The sequence below is a fragment of the Strongylocentrotus purpuratus genome, unplaced genomic scaffold (genome assembly GCF_000002235.5).
Source record: "Strongylocentrotus purpuratus isolate Spur 01 unplaced genomic scaffold, Spur_5.0 spur5_scaffold_19, whole genome shotgun sequence".
Classification (NCBI taxonomy): domain Eukaryota; kingdom Metazoa; phylum Echinodermata; class Echinoidea; order Camarodonta; family Strongylocentrotidae; genus Strongylocentrotus; species Strongylocentrotus purpuratus.
Window position 1 is genome coordinate 19,309,750 of NW_022145604.1, and position 17,798 is coordinate 19,327,547.

Below are 17,798 nucleotides of genomic sequence, written 5' to 3' on the forward strand. Positions count from 1 at the left end.
TTTGTTTGATAATGTCTTTTTCTTCTAAACTTTCCTCTTATATGTATACACCTTTTCTCATTTTTACATTTGGCAAAATTACGACCCATTCTGTCCTTGATGACATACAAAAACAACTCTCAGTCATATATGATAATTCATTTACCCTTCATTTTTTTTCTCAATCTTTTATTCATGAGTCGTTCCTATCTGACATTGAGCAACACATCATCAAAATAAAGTGAAATTTACATCCGATTATGAAAGGGTCTAAACATGAAAATAAACCTTTACTACTAATTTGGCAAGAAAATGACCTATACAAAATTTAATTTCACATGGTTACACTTACTAAATAAAAAAAAGTTGAAAAATGAGGACAAATAATACAAACCAGGTACCCATCATTTTATGATACTATGCCTTATGCGTTAGTTATTATCTTCTTAAGGAAACTGAATAAAGCCCATTTGAAAATAAAACAAAATAGCTTGGCCTTGCCCAGTAAATCAATACTACCAGCTAAGGAAACAAAGCTCCAAACTGGTGAATGGCAACCTTAAGATATGGAATGTAATAATGATAATAATAGTAATAATAATAACAATGATAATAACAATAATGATGATAATAATAATAATATATAATAATAATGGTATTACAGTGCTTTCATAGGGCATATTCAATTGAATTCAATCATATCACTGCCATAGCGATTCTAAGCGCTTAGGAAGAAAGATATTGAATGCTGTAAATGCCAGACTGTACTCAGTCAAGGTGCTGTGTAAACATTAGTATGTTTTCAGAAGGTTTTTAAACTAATAATGTGTGGATGCTTGCTTCCTTCGTATGGGATAGGATAGTGTTTCAAAGTACAGGGCATCATAAGTAAAACTTGGTCTGAACAACTGGACATTTCAAGAGATTTTTACCTTTACCTTTTCAAGCCCTCATTCAGATATTATTGGGCCATTGAATCAAGACATTGATAGGTCTGTAAAAGTATTTTGAAATTGATGGGTGATTGGACTGGGAGCTAATGTAACTGTTTTAAGACAGGGATAATGTGAGAGTATCAATCATGCCACATGGCGTTCTGAATTGCTTGGAGTCTGAATTGCTTGGAGTCTGAATTGCTTAGAATCTGAGATGTTATATAGCAAACTATTACAGTAGTCTAAATTACATATCACAAGAGACTGTACAAGTTTCTTACTGCTTTCCCAAAACCCAAGTATCCAAAAATTGATGAACCTTTTCAAACGGTGCCAATTTAAACTTCCCTGAACCAAATTTGTCCTTAGCAGTATTCTGATCAAACATCACACCTAGATTTCTGGCTGTTGTACTAGGCACGATGAAAGTATTGTTTATCTTAACGAGTGGAATTTGCAATCTTATTCGGAATCGAGATGTGTGCACTGTGTCTCTCTGACTCTACAACTCTAAAAACTTGTAAGTTCATTAGTCCTTTAATACATACTGGCAAGCTCTGATTATTGGTAAGTATTTTGCAATGGAAATGTAATAATGCTCCATACCAGTGAGAGGGGAAAAGGATGTAATAACCATGAAATCAAGAACGTACATTGGTACAGTGTCTCTCTGACTCCAAAACCCTTTGAATACAGATTTACACAGAAGAAGAAAAAAAATCCTGTAAATCCTAACACTTATTTCATACTACTGGTAATCCCTCTCCCTGATTATTGACATAAATAATTTCTGGGAATATAATAATGCTCATTTTAAAAGATTTAACAAAATAAATATATATATATATATTAATGTTCTACACTTGAGAAGGGCAAAATAATGTAATAACTAAGATTTACATGGCAATATGTGGCAAAAAATGTACATTACAATATGTCTCTGACTCTCAAACCATGGAGATTTGCAATCCCACTAATCATTTACATGTACTTCTGATTATTGGCATGAATAAATTCTAAGGTAACAATAACACTCCATACTTGTGAGAGGCGAAGGGATTTAATAACCATAAGATAAAAACTATGCAATTGCACTTGTTTCTCTTCCGGGGATGTGCCACTCTAATGGGTCCCTTTATCACAAACATTTCCAAACATTTCAAGGAAAATCCCTAAAATGGGCACCTTCTTCCGCCCAATTGACCCTTAAAAAAGTAACATTTACATTGTATGGAGCTTGCACAGTGTCTGACTTGGCCGGGTTCCATGTGAGCTCTGCATGCAAGTTTAATGTTATCATTTATTAGATATTTAGATATGTCCCAGAATTGTTAATTTGTGTTTGATTGATTTAAAAAAAATGATAAACTTCTCATTTTACATCAGATTTTGCTCAAACTTTAACTTATCTGTAACTCTATTTTCATGCATTTATCAATATACAAATAATGAATGGTTATGAGTTCAATAGTGCAAATATTTTCATGAGTTGAAAGATTAACATTCTATTCAACGAGGTGTCAGCCGAGTTGAATAGAATTAACGTTAATCTTTCAACGAATGAAAATATTTGCACTATTGAACGAATGAAAAACATTCATTATTTGTTTTATACAACATCGAAGAAGATCTAATAGAACGTTAATCAACAAATTATGCTTTACTCCTTATATTAAAAATAAATTAAAGTTGGAGTCAAGCCTTCTCGATTACATTGAGATTGCCTTCGCGTCAGATACACGCAGGGATACGCGCGCGCACGACTGAGAGGTACGCAGTCTGCATATAACCAAAAATGCACGGCGCATATAACCAAAAATGCACGACCGTGCAATATACCATCTATTGAATATCATGTGACCAACAATCCTCCAATCAAATGACAAGGATCCACGTAGGTGTTGTATAAAACCAAATAACATCAGAGCTTTACTCAGAGAAAATCCTATAAATCTCATTAGTCATTTAATACTATAGGAGATCACTAGAGATCACTATTTCTGACAATTGGTTTAAACATTTTTGGCTTTTCTCAATAAATCATGCTCATCATAATGTCGTTAGAAAAATAAAGATTGGTCTTGACTGACATGATATTTAGATCATAATGAGCATTCTTATCCATCAAAGGCTGTGCTTAGATTATACAATATTCATCGAAAAAAAGAATCATGATGCTAAATTACAATTTTGCTGAAGTAATAGATATGAGAAGAGAAAAAGAGTGTAATGAAACCGAGCAGAAAGGGGGGAGAAAATGAAATATTCAACAAGAAATTATGGTTGCAAAAAAGGCTTGGAAACAAAGATTTTACATACTAATATGGAGAAAGAAAAAAGACAGAGAAAGAGAATGGGTAAGAGAGAGAGAGAAAAAAAAGGGAAGGAGGAAGAGAGTAAAAGAGATGTAGAGGGAGGGATGGAGAGAGCAAGAGAGAGAGAGAGAGAGAGAGAGAGAGAGAGAGAGAGAGAGAGAGTGAGATGAATAAATGGAAATAAGAGACAATAAGAAAGAGAGATTGAGACTTTTTCCATAGCATGATAGTGTTCCACAATGTATATCTCATTGGCAATTACACAGATAACAATAACTGCCCGATTCCATTGTGGGAAGGATATACAATCATTGTTTTTTAGTAGTGTGGGTAAGTATAATATCACTTTGAATGTTGAATAATGAGCGCCTTTAAGTAAAACTTACATACATATAAATTTCCCTTATGACTCAACGATAACACAATATGGGTCATGAGCAAATTGCACTATTATATCTCCCATTCCATTAACTAGTAATTTGCCAGCATGAAATACTCTCTTAGTTGCTGGTTAATTATGGGCATTATTCAATGGTTTCACTCTCTTATTTCTTACAAGGAAGTAAATTGACCCATAAATGCTTTATTTATGACATTAGTAAAAGGACATAGACATCTATATCCTTGCAAATTACATTCTTAGTTTCTAAGCACATAAATCCAGGATAATTAAGAAACTGCCTTTCAACTCAATAACATTGCACAATTCCTGTGTAACCTCTCCCTTTGTCACATGTTTCATCACATGGAAGGTGAGGTAATTCCACTAACTATCTTTCTAACATTGAGGAAAAGGAGATGAACAATGAAGCATTCACAAAAAAATGTGTAACTGTACCTGTACAATATGATAGAATTTTGATGATCTTAATTGATCCAATCTAATTATATATAAAATGGTAACCCCAACACTTGCTCTACTTCTAAGAGGATGCAGGTTTAAGGCTCGTTAGGACATGATGGGGCAATACGTAAAGTGCAATACAGGTCACATGTCCATTCACATCTTAGAACACAGAGCTTAGTGTATATGCTTAAGTCATTTGCTGCACAAAGTTTGCATTCTTATATATACATAGACTAAGGGTTTAGTATAGTGATTGGACCAGTGTTGAAGTTAGGAATTCGGATTGAGTAGGAATTTTCAGTCTCTATATTCCAAGGGAAGATCCTGTATTCTATTTCTTACCAAGGTTGGTTTTACAAAATATTTCAGGCCTGTCAAATGGATCTCTAAGTATCAAGTTTGTAAGTTCCTTTAATAAAGCACACATAAAAAAACCACTAATAGAAGTCTCTCTTCATAGGACTGAATTATACTAATCACAATCAGAGGTTGAGAAGAATGGTCGCAATCATGATGAAGTATATTAGAGTGTAGCACATTTGGACCGTTTGCCCATTTTGTGGATCCAGTCAGTTCTGAAACAAGAATTGTGGATCATCAAGTCTTCAAGATCAGAACATTTGATGAAATGACAGCACTGTCTTCAGCCTGCTTTGTAAGTTTGTAGATCCAGTCAGTTCTGAAACCAACCTTTTTCTGATTCCAAACTCTTCAGGACCAGAAGATTTCCACTCACAAACAATGGTGAAATTACATAAAGACTCCTCTGGACTAGTCTTAACAGCTAGTCTTGGTCCTGCCAAGACTTCTAAGTTCCAATCATAGCTGCATACAAGTCCAGGTCTAATTCTGAAGGTCCTGGAAAAATGTACAAGTATTATCCTGCATCACAGGTTGAGAGTTTTGAGTCCATGATCCTTACAAATTTGAATCTGATTTCAAACTATGAGCTGCAGAAATTTTGAATCACATGACCAAGCAAGACTTCCGGTCTTTGTCTATCACCATTGATTTCACTCTCACTTTCGGCGTCATCACCTCCGCCCTTTTCCTGAAACGCAGCGACTCGGTAATGGAAAGTCTTTTGCTTTCATTCGGTAAGCCCACATAGGATTTCTGTAGGTTGAGTTTGCCGATGGATGCTAAGGCCGCCATCTCGAACACTTCTCGTACGCCTGATGTGTTGGTCCGCGCGGAGCTCTCTACATATGCTACGGCTCCAATCTGGGATGCTAGCGTGCTACCCTGAGGGAGGGAGAGAGAGAGAGAGAGAGAGAGAGAGAGAGAGAGAGTTAACATTTGTGATACAAGAAATGACATCATGTAATGGGAGTACTGCGCATCAACGCCCTTGACTCTCATATGAAAGGCCCTGGGTTCAATCCATGTCAAATGCTTGTAATCTTGGGACAAGGTGTTTTACCCACACTTGTCTCTCTCGTGTTTAAAAATGGGTACCTGGTAACGTAATGCAATTCAAAATATCTTTCAGGACATTGCCCTCATAAACAGTGTGTGTACATGTATGACGATCCGACTTTCGTTACTTTTCAACTTACAATTTCTCTTTACCGGTACTTGTAATATATACCCGGTATGTATCTGTAGTCTGTATCTACCTCCAATGGGATATATAATGAACAATGCTTTTGCAATAAAATCAAGATCCTTTTGTAATATAATCGAAATACCTGTATATATTAGATAGCTTAGACAGATACCGATATGTGATTGGTCAAGAGCTTGTCATGTGATATCCATTGCAAGGGTTGTAATTGTTATATTGTCCTGGCAGGTCACTTTCCAATGTTATATTAACCAGCTGGTGAAATGAATATATTTTTAATCAATGCATGTCGCCCTCTTGAGGACTGTATGTCACCAATTACACCAATTACACGAGGGTCAAATTTGTTTTCTTTCCCCCAAAAAGCTTTTTTTTCTAAGAATGTTTTTTTTTCTACATACAAGTACATACAAAACTAATAATGCTCAGTGTTGGTGGTCGGTCAACATTATGTCTCATTAATCATTCTTCATATACCTTTGAGGGCAAGACATAGTCTTAGCTAAATATATGTAACCATAAATAGCAGCTGGAAAACCTGTGCACATGAATAATATAGTATTAATGACTGCTTTGAGAGAAATAGTTTTTTTTATATGCTCTCGCGAAGGTTACAATTGGGCTATTGTAACCTTCCCTTGAGCATATAAAAACAACTATTTCTTGAATATTAAAGCAGTCATTAATACTTTTATATGCCAAAAAAAATATGACACCACCTTGGCCTTTCTCTTGTTTATCTGCACGGTTGTTTTTTATGAGTGTTTCTTTGAGAGTAGACTAGATCTAGATTCTAGTCTAAGCAAGATTTTTTTACAATTTTAGGGGTGGACCGGCCCTGTGGGGAATATGGAGAAAACCCTGCGCTTTCTTATGACACCTCACTTATTGAGTATCACCTTCAGGATCACGAGCAATATTAGTTTGAATCTCTGGTAATTAAAACATCGACCAATCTAGAATGATCGAGTGCGCAATGGCCAATGGAAATGCATAGGGATGTGTGTAATCTCTACGGGAAGGATCTGCATCTGTCCGTGTGACGTACAAATCACTACAATCACCAGCATCTGGTTGTCGCGTACTAGAATCTAGATCTAGGCCTACTGAAAAAAAAATTATGGAAGATTTCACGTACCCTTTTTGGTGTTCTTGCTGTCAGCATGTCTCGCATTTGATCCTCATCCAGAAGTTGAAATCTTGGGAGAGTTTCTACAGCCATTTTTGCCTTGTTTGAATCGAGATATATTGCCGTACTAAAAATGCCCACCAATTCTTCGCACACATACGGTATCCGCGATCGCTCAAACCATTTTTTAACATGTAAACCATGGTAACTGGGATTTTAGAACTATTTTTTTGAACTATCACATGGGTTTGGAATTTTACCGGGAATTTTGCAGGATTAGTTAAAGTTTATGAATGCCATTTCGACCAATCAGATGGCTGGATTTCTTAAGTGAGGTATATAACATACATTATGCTCCAGCATAAAATTTCTTTAAGACAGTTGAAAAAATCCACATGTGGTAGACATTGCAACCACCACGAACAGTCCAATGTGAAGAATATAATCTGCCAATCAAAATAAATCTTGCCTCATTCGTTTATTCCTTCCAACTAAGCAGATTTCCTCAAGTTCTTTTTCCTCTCTCTGATTCCTAGGTCCTTTTCCTCAAATGTTTTTCACCCCTTCTGAATGCAATGCCCTTGGCCCTTGGCACCCCATTTCTATAGCAACCACATTCTGTTTTTTATTCCACAGTTTCATTAAAAAATACCTACAAAACAAAGTTTTACAGAGGATGTATGTATAGGCGTGTAAGAACCATTACATGTACTTTTAAAGGTACTATGTCCCTTTTGCAGGCCAAAAAAATGAAAAGGTTAATTTCCAATGGCATTTGAAAGAAAATACTAATTTAGAACTCCCCTTAAAAAAATGGGGCTTGAAAATGTATTTAAGTGGGAACAAAAAACGACAATTAGTTGTCAAATCGACTCAGGAGCTATAGAGCCAATAGGTAATAGTCTTGATTTTCAGACCATTGTACCGCATGGTCGTACGTTTTATGCTGCACAAAGATTCAATCAGTTTAATTTTGGCCATTACAAGAAGTGGTTTATTGATGTAGACAAATCCTTTACAGCTCATTTTATGTATGTTAGAAGAAGAAAAAGCCAGAAAAAGACAATAGTGTCTGACAGTGAAGTCTAGCAAGTAAACGGGTTTCCTTGCATAATATGAATATAAGGACACTGCTAACGTTTAAATTTCACAGATAGGACATACATGACATATTCATAATTCCTGCAAAGTTCTACAGAATTTGAGGTTGGCTGCAAAAGGGACATAGTATCTTTAAGCGTGATGATGTACATTTCTTGCAAGTTAATCTGACAGGCATTCAAAACAGTGGAGATTGGAGGATCAAAATGCATTACCCTATACTCAGCACTAGTCAGCACCAAGTTAAAAGGACACTCAATCATCTTCTTTAGGAGGTATAAATGTATATTATTCTAAGTTTGTATACATTTTGAAATATTTTGCCCATTCACTATAGATTACAATAATAATATTATTAAATAATAATACTGATACAAATAACAATAATGATTATAATAAGTATACTGATGAAAACGACAACAGCAATACTAATAATAATTCTTATAATAATAATAAAATTAATAATGGTAGTAGTAGTAGTAGTAATGGATATTTTAGAGCTTATACCCATCATGTACGGTACTCATGGGCCCTGGGGCTCCAAAATTACCCTGGCTCTAGCTAGGCTACTCATCACGGAGAGGACCTTGCAACATACATCACAGTGGTGCCAATTTGTTTTTCACTGATGACAACTTTGAAAATTCATAACTTTCCTCCTTTTGAAAGGATATTGCTTAAACTTTCACTTTTTTTTCTTTTACTTTTATTATTACCAGCTTATTATAAGGGTGGACTTCCCCTTTAACTGTCTGCAAACCAGCCAGTTTGCGCAGAAGCAACAGTATATACCAACCATCTTTTTTTTTTCCAAAGAATATCTCCCAACTAAGTATTCAATTAATTTTTGGAGCACTATGGCTTTCAATTATTCAAAAAACTTACAATGGACTAGAGTGATGATTAAAGCATTGTGAATGTTACATTAGAAAAGAGATGTATGTGATGCAAGAAAGAAGAGGCGTGAAAGAAGATGATACCACCCCTTCCACTCTGCCCTCCCTCAACAGTCTTTATTTTTAAATATTTGTTTGCATTTCCTTACAATGTGGCACCTCTTTTAAGAGATAACCTTGATGACATTATTTTTCCTTGTCATATCCCAAACCCCTCTTTTCAAAATCATGGTTCCCCCTCTGAATTCACCCATCTGGATAGAAATTATGCTGCCCCCCTCCAATGATACGGGTGCCCCTTCAATGAATGGACCCACGCATACATGTATGGCAATTTGGCAATATATTTAATGAATTTATGAGAGTAGCACTTTTAAATTTGAAATGATATTGTTCTTTCAACAATGCTGATTTACATGAGAGTACCCGGTAGTGATACTGCAATTTTTCATGCAGTTTCTAAAGGTCATTCACAAAAGAATACAAATACTTTCAGAGGTGAAATAGGATTGCAATTGACAATATAGTGTGTACTCTCTGAATTAGTCACATAGTACAATTAGCTAGAGATAATCTTATTGCTGTTCAAAAATATAGGAGGGGACTTTGCATAGTCACAGATTTTGGAATGGTGATCCTCCCATATAAAATAATCCTGGATCTGCAACTCATATCCTCTATTGGAACATACCTTATCATGCGACACTGGAATCATCTTCATCTCTGTAAGCCTGGTCATGACGTGAATATCGTTTCGTAGATCAGACTTGCACCCTGCGACAATCACTGGACATTTAGGACAGTGTTTGCGAATCTCTGGAAACCACTGAAAGATTATGACAAAAATTGATGAATAGTTCAAGCTTAAAAAAGTGATGAAAACTGTCAAAAATTGACTTAATCATCTGTTTGGAGCCTGAACTGAGGTGTTTAGAACTCTATGTCAAATCATGATGAAACAAATCTGTAAATAATGCAAATATAGTTTTGTAGATCAGACTTGCATCCGGCAACAATCACCAGATATTCAGGACAGTGTTTGGGAATCTCTGGATACCGCTGGAATGTAACAAATGTAGAATAGACTTGAATGAAACCAAGATCAAGACATTAAAAATGGAACTAGGTAGATGCAAATGTAAAATAAATGTCATGAATGTCATTTTGTTGTTCAGACTTGAAATATCACCCAACTAAATGAAGAAGGTGGCATTGTTTGCATTGTTGATAGTAAAAACATAATACTATGTTGCCTATGTGTGGTAGATCCAGGAAGGATATCATTTTCAAGTAATTCACAAAATTACCAAGCAATTAAAAATTCTATCTACCAATGGAACATATGGTTTTGTAGATACAACCCCACAGCAGAACTTTCACTTTCACACATACTTGACATTGGACGTAGCTTCAAGTACTAATTTATTTTCATTGTTTACTATGGGAAACTTGTGGGTGGATATAAACCGAGGTTTCTTCCTGGTACATTGCAAAAAAATATTTAGTGAGAAAATATAGAGCTTTGTGAACTAGTGCTATGCTAAAGGCAAGGAGAAATCAATATTGTATACTAGGAAGATGGATGTAGGTAACTCGCAGTCAATTCCTTATTTATAATGGTGTAGTGACGGGCTGGGCAAGGGGCAAAATTGGGAGGGGAAGGAGTGCAATACAACTGAACATAAGACTGGCCCCTTCTCATGTGTTATGAGATACAGACACGTTATATGAAGCATAAAAAAACTAATCTCATTTACTATTATACAGGGTTTTTTTAATTTTAGGGGGTTTAATACCTTACAACTATATGAGCCTTTTGAGGTGCACTGCAATACTTTCTAGTCCCTCGTAGTTTATCCTAAAAAACAAAACATGCATGCTATAACCATTTGCTTCTGTATTATAACCTGTTTCTGTCTGTCCTGTCAATTTAAAAAATTCGGAAATGCATGTTATTTATTTATTTTATTTTCCTAGTTGCTTCACTTCCTCGCAGTATTATTTAAAGTAAATGTACATTAATGCTCCACCACATTTTTTCTTGCCCCCTCCCCCTTCTAGAAAAACATTGAACCCCTCTGTACCCCCCCCCATAAAAAAAGGAGAAAAATCTGCTTCTGTTTCTGCTTTGCCTATTTGACTGTCTCACCACAAACATTTGAATAGGTTTTGAGATGTTTCAATGAATGCTTTACAGTTACTTAATCATTCCTGGAGAATGGTAACCTTCAAATAGAAAAGGAAGAAAAACAAATTGTGAAGAAAACCGAAAGTGTAAAGAGATGCAACATAATGAAAAATACTTCACAACTTTAGGAGGATTTCAAAACAACCCCATATATATCATCTTTCTAAACAACACAATATGACAGTTGTTTAGAAAGAGCAGATACAGGAGAAGTAAAAGACTGTAATGTGCTTATCTTAAAAAAAGACAATCTAAATGATTATTGATTAGACATGAAAAAAAGGAAGACTAATCTCTACTGATGACCCTAGTGATAAGTTATGTTTTGGATCTCAAATAATATAATGTCAGCTGTGAGCCAGAAGGGCATCAAATCATAAACATGTTTATATACCCAGAAAAAAAGGAAACCAAGAATTATTGATGCTTTGTTATAACTTAATCACAATCATGATAAGTACATGACACATATTTGTTAAGCTTAGATCTTTCTCTTTCATTTGATGCAACTCATATGATGCATATTTCACGCATGAGTGATTAAAACCAATTTGAAGAGAGGGTCCAAACAGTCATTTGGCGGGCGGTATCTGAAATTCAAAGAGAAAATCACATTTCTAAAAAGTCAATTATCTGCACTTCCATATGACACCTCAATCAGGAAAAATGAGGTAGGAATAACAAAGGTCAGTTTGTTTAAAGTAATGCTTGCTTTGGTTTAACAAATTTGATTTTTCTGGCTGCCTGCCATAGTAACAAAGAGAGTTGTCAAAAGACTTAACTCTGTTTCGTTGATGATCAGCCATGCATCAAGTCTTTTGTCTTGTTTTGTTGTGTAGAAAGCATAAAAACAGTTGATCGAAGACGCATTTTACATTGGGAAAACCGCACATGCGCATTACCAACCAAAACACGCAAAAACATCACTGAACTTTTCAGTCAGTGATTTTTCAGCATAAGTGTCAACGGGAGTGCAAAACATCGCGATTTTTAAAAATGAGGTATTTGACAGTATAAACGAGCCTTCTTTCTCTATCTCTTTTCTCTCTGTCTATCTCTCTCCTTACTGTCTTACTATCTCTCTCTGTTCCTCTCCCTTCCTCTCCAACAGTCAAACCAGAAATTTCCTCTTGCATGAAATGTTCATGAACTTTGTTACCTTGCCATGATATGCTCCTCTTTATTTTCCCCTTTTCTCTCTTCTCTCTCTCTCTCTCTCTCTCTCTCTCTCTCTCTCTCTCTTTCTCTTCCTTCTCTCTCGCTCTCCCTCCATCCCTTTAACAACTTTCTCCCACCCTCTCTCTCTCTCTCTCTCTTCATGATTTTCATCATTAACAATATCTCTCTGTCTATCCCTTCCATTCTTTTCCTTCTCTCCATCATTTTCATCACTTTCTCTCTATCTCTCTCTCTCTCTCCATCTTCTCTCTTTCTCTCTCATTCTCTCAAACATAGTACTCTCACTCATGTAATCCAATGATTTTCACTCGACAATCCAACTCCCCAATGCAGACCTCCGCACTCATCTCCTCTCATGAAATTTGATGAGAAGATTTGGAATTGAAAGTGACATTGCATGCCTCCAGTCACATAATGCAAATATTAGCGGACGGGAGGCCCCCCTGTGGCAAAAAACACTTACCCAACAGTTCAATTCAATTTACCTGTCTGCACTGTGGAATGCACACATAGAGGCAAATATCCATGACAACGGCATGAAATCTGGGAAAATTCTGAAAGATGAGCAGTTTTGAGGCTTGTGTGTAGACAGGGCCTCATGGATGGTCAAATATGAGATATTGAGTAGACAATCAGTGCTCACTCAGAGATTTGCAATGGGCTACAATGCAGATCAAATTTCTTTTAAAGTTTAATGTCATTATGACTAGGTTATGACATGAACATATGCTTTCTCAACAATTGTTTTGTGCTTTCACATTCTGATCTTTTATGCATTTTATACCGGTATTTCACTAAATGCCCAATACAATCAAACCAAATATTTTGAAGTGATGAAGTGATGATGGCACAATATCAGTAATCGTTTTTTGTTAAAATAACCCATGCAGGAAACCTTCATCGAAGCATAAAGAAATGTCATACATTCTCCAATCTTTTCTAATCTTGATTAATTCATCTATTATGTGATACGAAAATTATCACCATCATCATCAATTTATCATCACAATCATCAAGGTCATCATGTATCATCATCATTCCCAGGCCTCCAGCCCCACCACTACCACAATCACCATGATCATCATCAATGTTAACCCATCACCACCAATACCCCTACAACGTCCATCATCATCATCAACATCATCTTCATCATCATCATCATCATCATCAACTTCATCATCAACATCATCATCATCATCATCATCATCATCATCATCATCATCATCATCATCATCATCATCACCACCACCACCACCACCACCACCACCACCACCACCACCACCATCATCATCATCATCATCATCACCACCACCACCACCACCACCACCACCACCACCATCATCATCACCACCACCACCACCACCACCACCACCACCATCATCATCATCATCATCACCACTACCACCACCATCATCATCTCTATGATAACTTACTTCTATGAGAGTGCTTAGAGTCAGTTTTCCGTATTAAGCAGTACTTAAACCTAGATTAATTATCATTATCACCACCCTCATCACTGAGACCACCACCATTATCATCATCACCATGACAACATACCTTCTGGGAGATGCATTCAAGTGATGTTGGTTGTGAGATATCAAAGCAGATGATAGCCACATCTGTGTCCTGGTACGCTAGTGGACGAAGGAAGTCATACTCTGGCTTTCCTGTCAAATGGAAGGAGGAGAGAAAAAGATCAAAGATTTAAAACATTTTTTTTCTTTGAAGGTAAAGGGATATAAGTAAACAATTAATAAAGATAACAACTGGTGGATATGTTAATTTACTTCCGGTAACAGTTTCAGCATTTTATTTTGATATTTTGAGAGTTTCTTGACAGTCCTTCAATGCACTGTGTGCTAATTAGGTTAGCTGGAGCTAAAACTGGGCACTGGGGAAACAATTTGTCTGTTTGGAGCCAGAGGGGCATTAACTCACATATTTTAACACATTTTAGCCTTCTGGCTGTAAACAGATATATTCATAAAACCTTTCAAAAGTGCATCGCTATGGTACATCACTATAGATTGTTAAAATTATTATTACCCACTGTTAGTTCAACATTCAACATAAATTTTGTTGGATTTCATGAAATGTTTTGCTTTTTTATCAGTACCAGAACTTCATCCTTCTCTTTAACCTTTTCCATTAGTTGATAAGTGCAGCTAGATATATTTATGCTTACAAGCATGATAGGATTTTAATGGGACAGACTTGGATGGACTTGGTCAAATCAGTAAACTGGGAGAGACAGACAATACCCTGGACTAATTATGATTAAACATTTTCTCATCACTCATCGGCTTAAATCCCAGCATGATCAAGGACACATGAGGGAGAGAGAGAGAGAGAGAGAGAGAGGGAGAGAGAGAGAGAGAGAGAGATGATTAGAAATACTGGTTTTCATCATCACTAACAAATCTCAATGGTGTTTTAAGATGATTGAGGGTAGTTTTTCAAGTATGTCCCCTTCAGCTCTTCTTCATGAAACTCTTTTTGCAGCTATGTTCCTAGAGATCTAATACTAAATATGGATTTGCAACCGCTCTTTTTCATTCATCAGCGACCAGAAAAAATAAAGTAAAAACAAAAGAAAAGATAACCACAATATCAAGGTGAACTTTCGCTTTGAAATATGCAGCTCGGGTGCATGCTAACAAGCATGACTGGATGAGTAAGCCTCTCATGACAATCAAACTTTTTCTCATCACTCAATGGCTCAGACCTTGATCAAACAGAAAACAAGTGATTAGAAATTGCTGTATTCCATCACAGTTAAAGGTAATACAAAGTTTTGGTATAGGGTCATAAATTTGGTTCCAATTAAAGGTAAAAACCAGTATTGGACTTGCCCCAATTTCAAAAAATGAAATGGAAGCTCTTATTACCAATCATGTGAAAGAATATGTTTTGAATAATACATGATGATAAAAATTTTGCCGGGAAACCGCCTACTAATTGATATATTTGGTAAATTAGTTTATCTATTGGTGTGTGAGAGATAAAAACGCATGTGTCGCGCACGTGTGCGTAGTCCCATATACATCTTTCTGTGTACAGTGCTGTAACTTTATGAAGACTGGGACAAATTTCTTATCATTTTGATGATTCCAGAACCTTGCAGTACATCTATGCTAGATGATCAACCTTTTCTGATCGATTTCACAACGTTTCTTTCACAATGCAATCGCATGACCATCACTGGTCTTTATCTTTAACATATTGGGAGTATATGCGATCCTACAATATTCAGTGATCGCTGTTGCGGTTGAAATCTAGTCTAAAATGATGAAAAGGTAAATTATAAACTCTTTATGTTGTATATAGCTCCCTCTCAAGGTCAAGATATTAATTTAGCTATAAAACAATGTTTCTTGACTAAAATTGACCGATTGGCCATCCCCTTAGGAAATTATATATCACAACTGTATATTCTGAGATTTTCATAATCGCAGGCTCACAGCTACCATTGGATGGATGTAGGCGCTATTTGAAATTTACTGGGAGCACCTGTAAATTTATAATTCAATTTTTCTCTAAAGCAAAAATGTTTTAGGGGCTAAATTTTCTAGTGCTGATAATACATCAACAGGGGCTTCCAAATATATCAAAATTGTAAAGAATTACCACCCAGCCTATTTTCAAAATGTCCCAAAACTTTGCATTACCTTTAATCCTTATTGTGCTGTTGGTAAGATTTACCTGGCCAATTTCTGGTACAACTGAGTGTATCCCTTTTAATCTCATTTTTCTTCAAACATTATAACTTTTGGCTTGGTTCAGCAATACATTTATACAATCCGGCTAAAATTCTACAATCAGTCACTCAATCATTCCATGAAAAGTTTGTTTCCAGTTAATACATTTGGAGGGAAGTTCTAGACTCTTTTTTATCCTACACAAATTGACAAGTAATCTCCCTGAACCACTCTGTATTTGATGGATGGTGGTTATTTTACCTGACTGCTAAGAAAGCATAAATGCTTGTAAGTAAGCAACCAGACGGCTGACGGCTTTAGGTCCTCTCTGAGGGAACCTGGTAATGACGATTAATGCCTTACCAAAGGGCACTAGCGCATTGACTTGGTTTTGAACCCGGGTCACCGGATTACGAGACCACAGCTCTACCGACTGAGCTATCGCGCCTCATATTCAAGATTATTCAAGATTATCAAACTGTTCTCTCTGCAAGATTAATTAATCTTGGTGTTTCATGGGTTGCTATATGGAGCTAATCAAGACCAGAAATTTTTATTTTTTGCAACACCATTGTATTGTACACAGCAATCCTTCCGCCAATTTTTTTTGTGTGCAGAAATGCACAATAACTAGCAAAGGAGCAAATGTACAGAAAGGCAAGAGTTAAACTGTATTCATACCAATCTCCTTTTAAAGAGAAGGTTGAGTTCTGGGAAGAGGTGAAAAATAATTTGTGAGCGTTATCATTCTTATTATGCAAGTGTGGAAGAACATCAGATAAGACATGTTCCTTGAAAAGCATGGCTCTTCAAATGCCTTCATATTCTAAATATGTCATGTTACATCGTAAAACTCTGGGGTAGGATTTTTACGCCACATGTTCGTGTAGTCCAATATACATCTTTCTGTGTACAGTGTTTGTAACTTTACCAAGACTTGGCTAAATTTCTTATCATTTTGATGATTCCAGAACCTTGCAATATACACAAATTCTTATATGCTAGATGATCAACCATTTCTAATCGATTCCACACCGTTTCTTTCACAATGCAATTGCACGACCAGAACTCAACTTCATCTTTAAGCGTGAACATGAGATAGAGCATACAGTCTAATGTGATTATAGTAATGAGTGATCCCTTTTCTCATTGATCACTCAGTGGTTTCTTGCATGATCAAACAGACAAGAGACTTTGATTAGAAATACTGCATGTCATTACAATTAACCCATGCAGTGATGAAGGCAGTTTTCAGTGCCCAAGTATTGTATCATACAATATGATAATTATTATTTGTATGTATACTGTTGGACTCATAATGGTTCCCTTTCCCTTGAAATTCACAATTGTCAAATACATTTTGAAATTTTGATATTCATGATGGAACATATTTGATCAAGATGAAATAATAAGAAAAAAAAACATACAATTGTAAAATGTTTGTATCATGAAATCTTAGTGTTGTGTTTAGTGTTTGCAAGCTTGGTGGTATGTACTGGAAGGATTAACACTGGTGTTTTCAGTTGATAGCAAGGGGGGGGGGGGGGAGGGTCTTTAATTCAAGTATTCCCCCCTTTTAATGTATGTTTGCTTTTTCAACTCATTCTTGCTTTAACAAAATAATGAAAGACAGTCTATTTTTTTTTGGGGGGGGGGGAAATTTTGCAGAGCAAAATTAGCATAAGGACAAGTTTTTTAACTGAAGCATAATGCCCATCTGAAGTTCTCGCCTCCTCTCTCCTGGATAGACAAGTACAGGCTGTATTTCATACAATTTCCTGAAGTCTTGAGCCAAGTCTAACCCCGGCAATCTCTGGTTGTATTAGGGGCAGCTATAGTACACATGGAGTCAGGCGCGTACGCAGGGGGGGGGGGGGTTTGGGGTTAAACCCCCTCCCTTGAGTTTTTTTTAATGTGTATGTTTTTTTGGAAACCCCCCCTTGTGATTTGATTTTTTTAATAAA

At 36.1% G+C, this 17,798-nt stretch overlaps 1 protein-coding gene across 1 annotated transcript in view; it reads right to left on the minus strand.

Annotated features, from left to right (window-relative positions):
- Nucleotides 1–3,339: 3,339 nt before the first annotated feature.
- Nucleotides 3,340–17,798, minus strand: part of LOC580477 (rho-related GTP-binding protein RhoA-B) — a 39,603-nt gene continuing 25,144 nt past the window's right edge. The window contains exons 3-5 of the mRNA XM_030990522.1: nucleotides 13,694–13,803; nucleotides 9,461–9,595; nucleotides 3,340–5,321 (exon numbers count right to left, since the gene is read on the minus strand). Of these exons, the coding sequence (XP_030846382.1) occupies nucleotides 5,043–5,321; nucleotides 9,461–9,595; nucleotides 13,694–13,803 (524 nt within the window). The 3' untranslated portion in view covers nucleotides 3,340–5,042. The remainder of the gene's footprint in view (nucleotides 5,322–9,460; nucleotides 9,596–13,693; nucleotides 13,804–17,798) is intronic.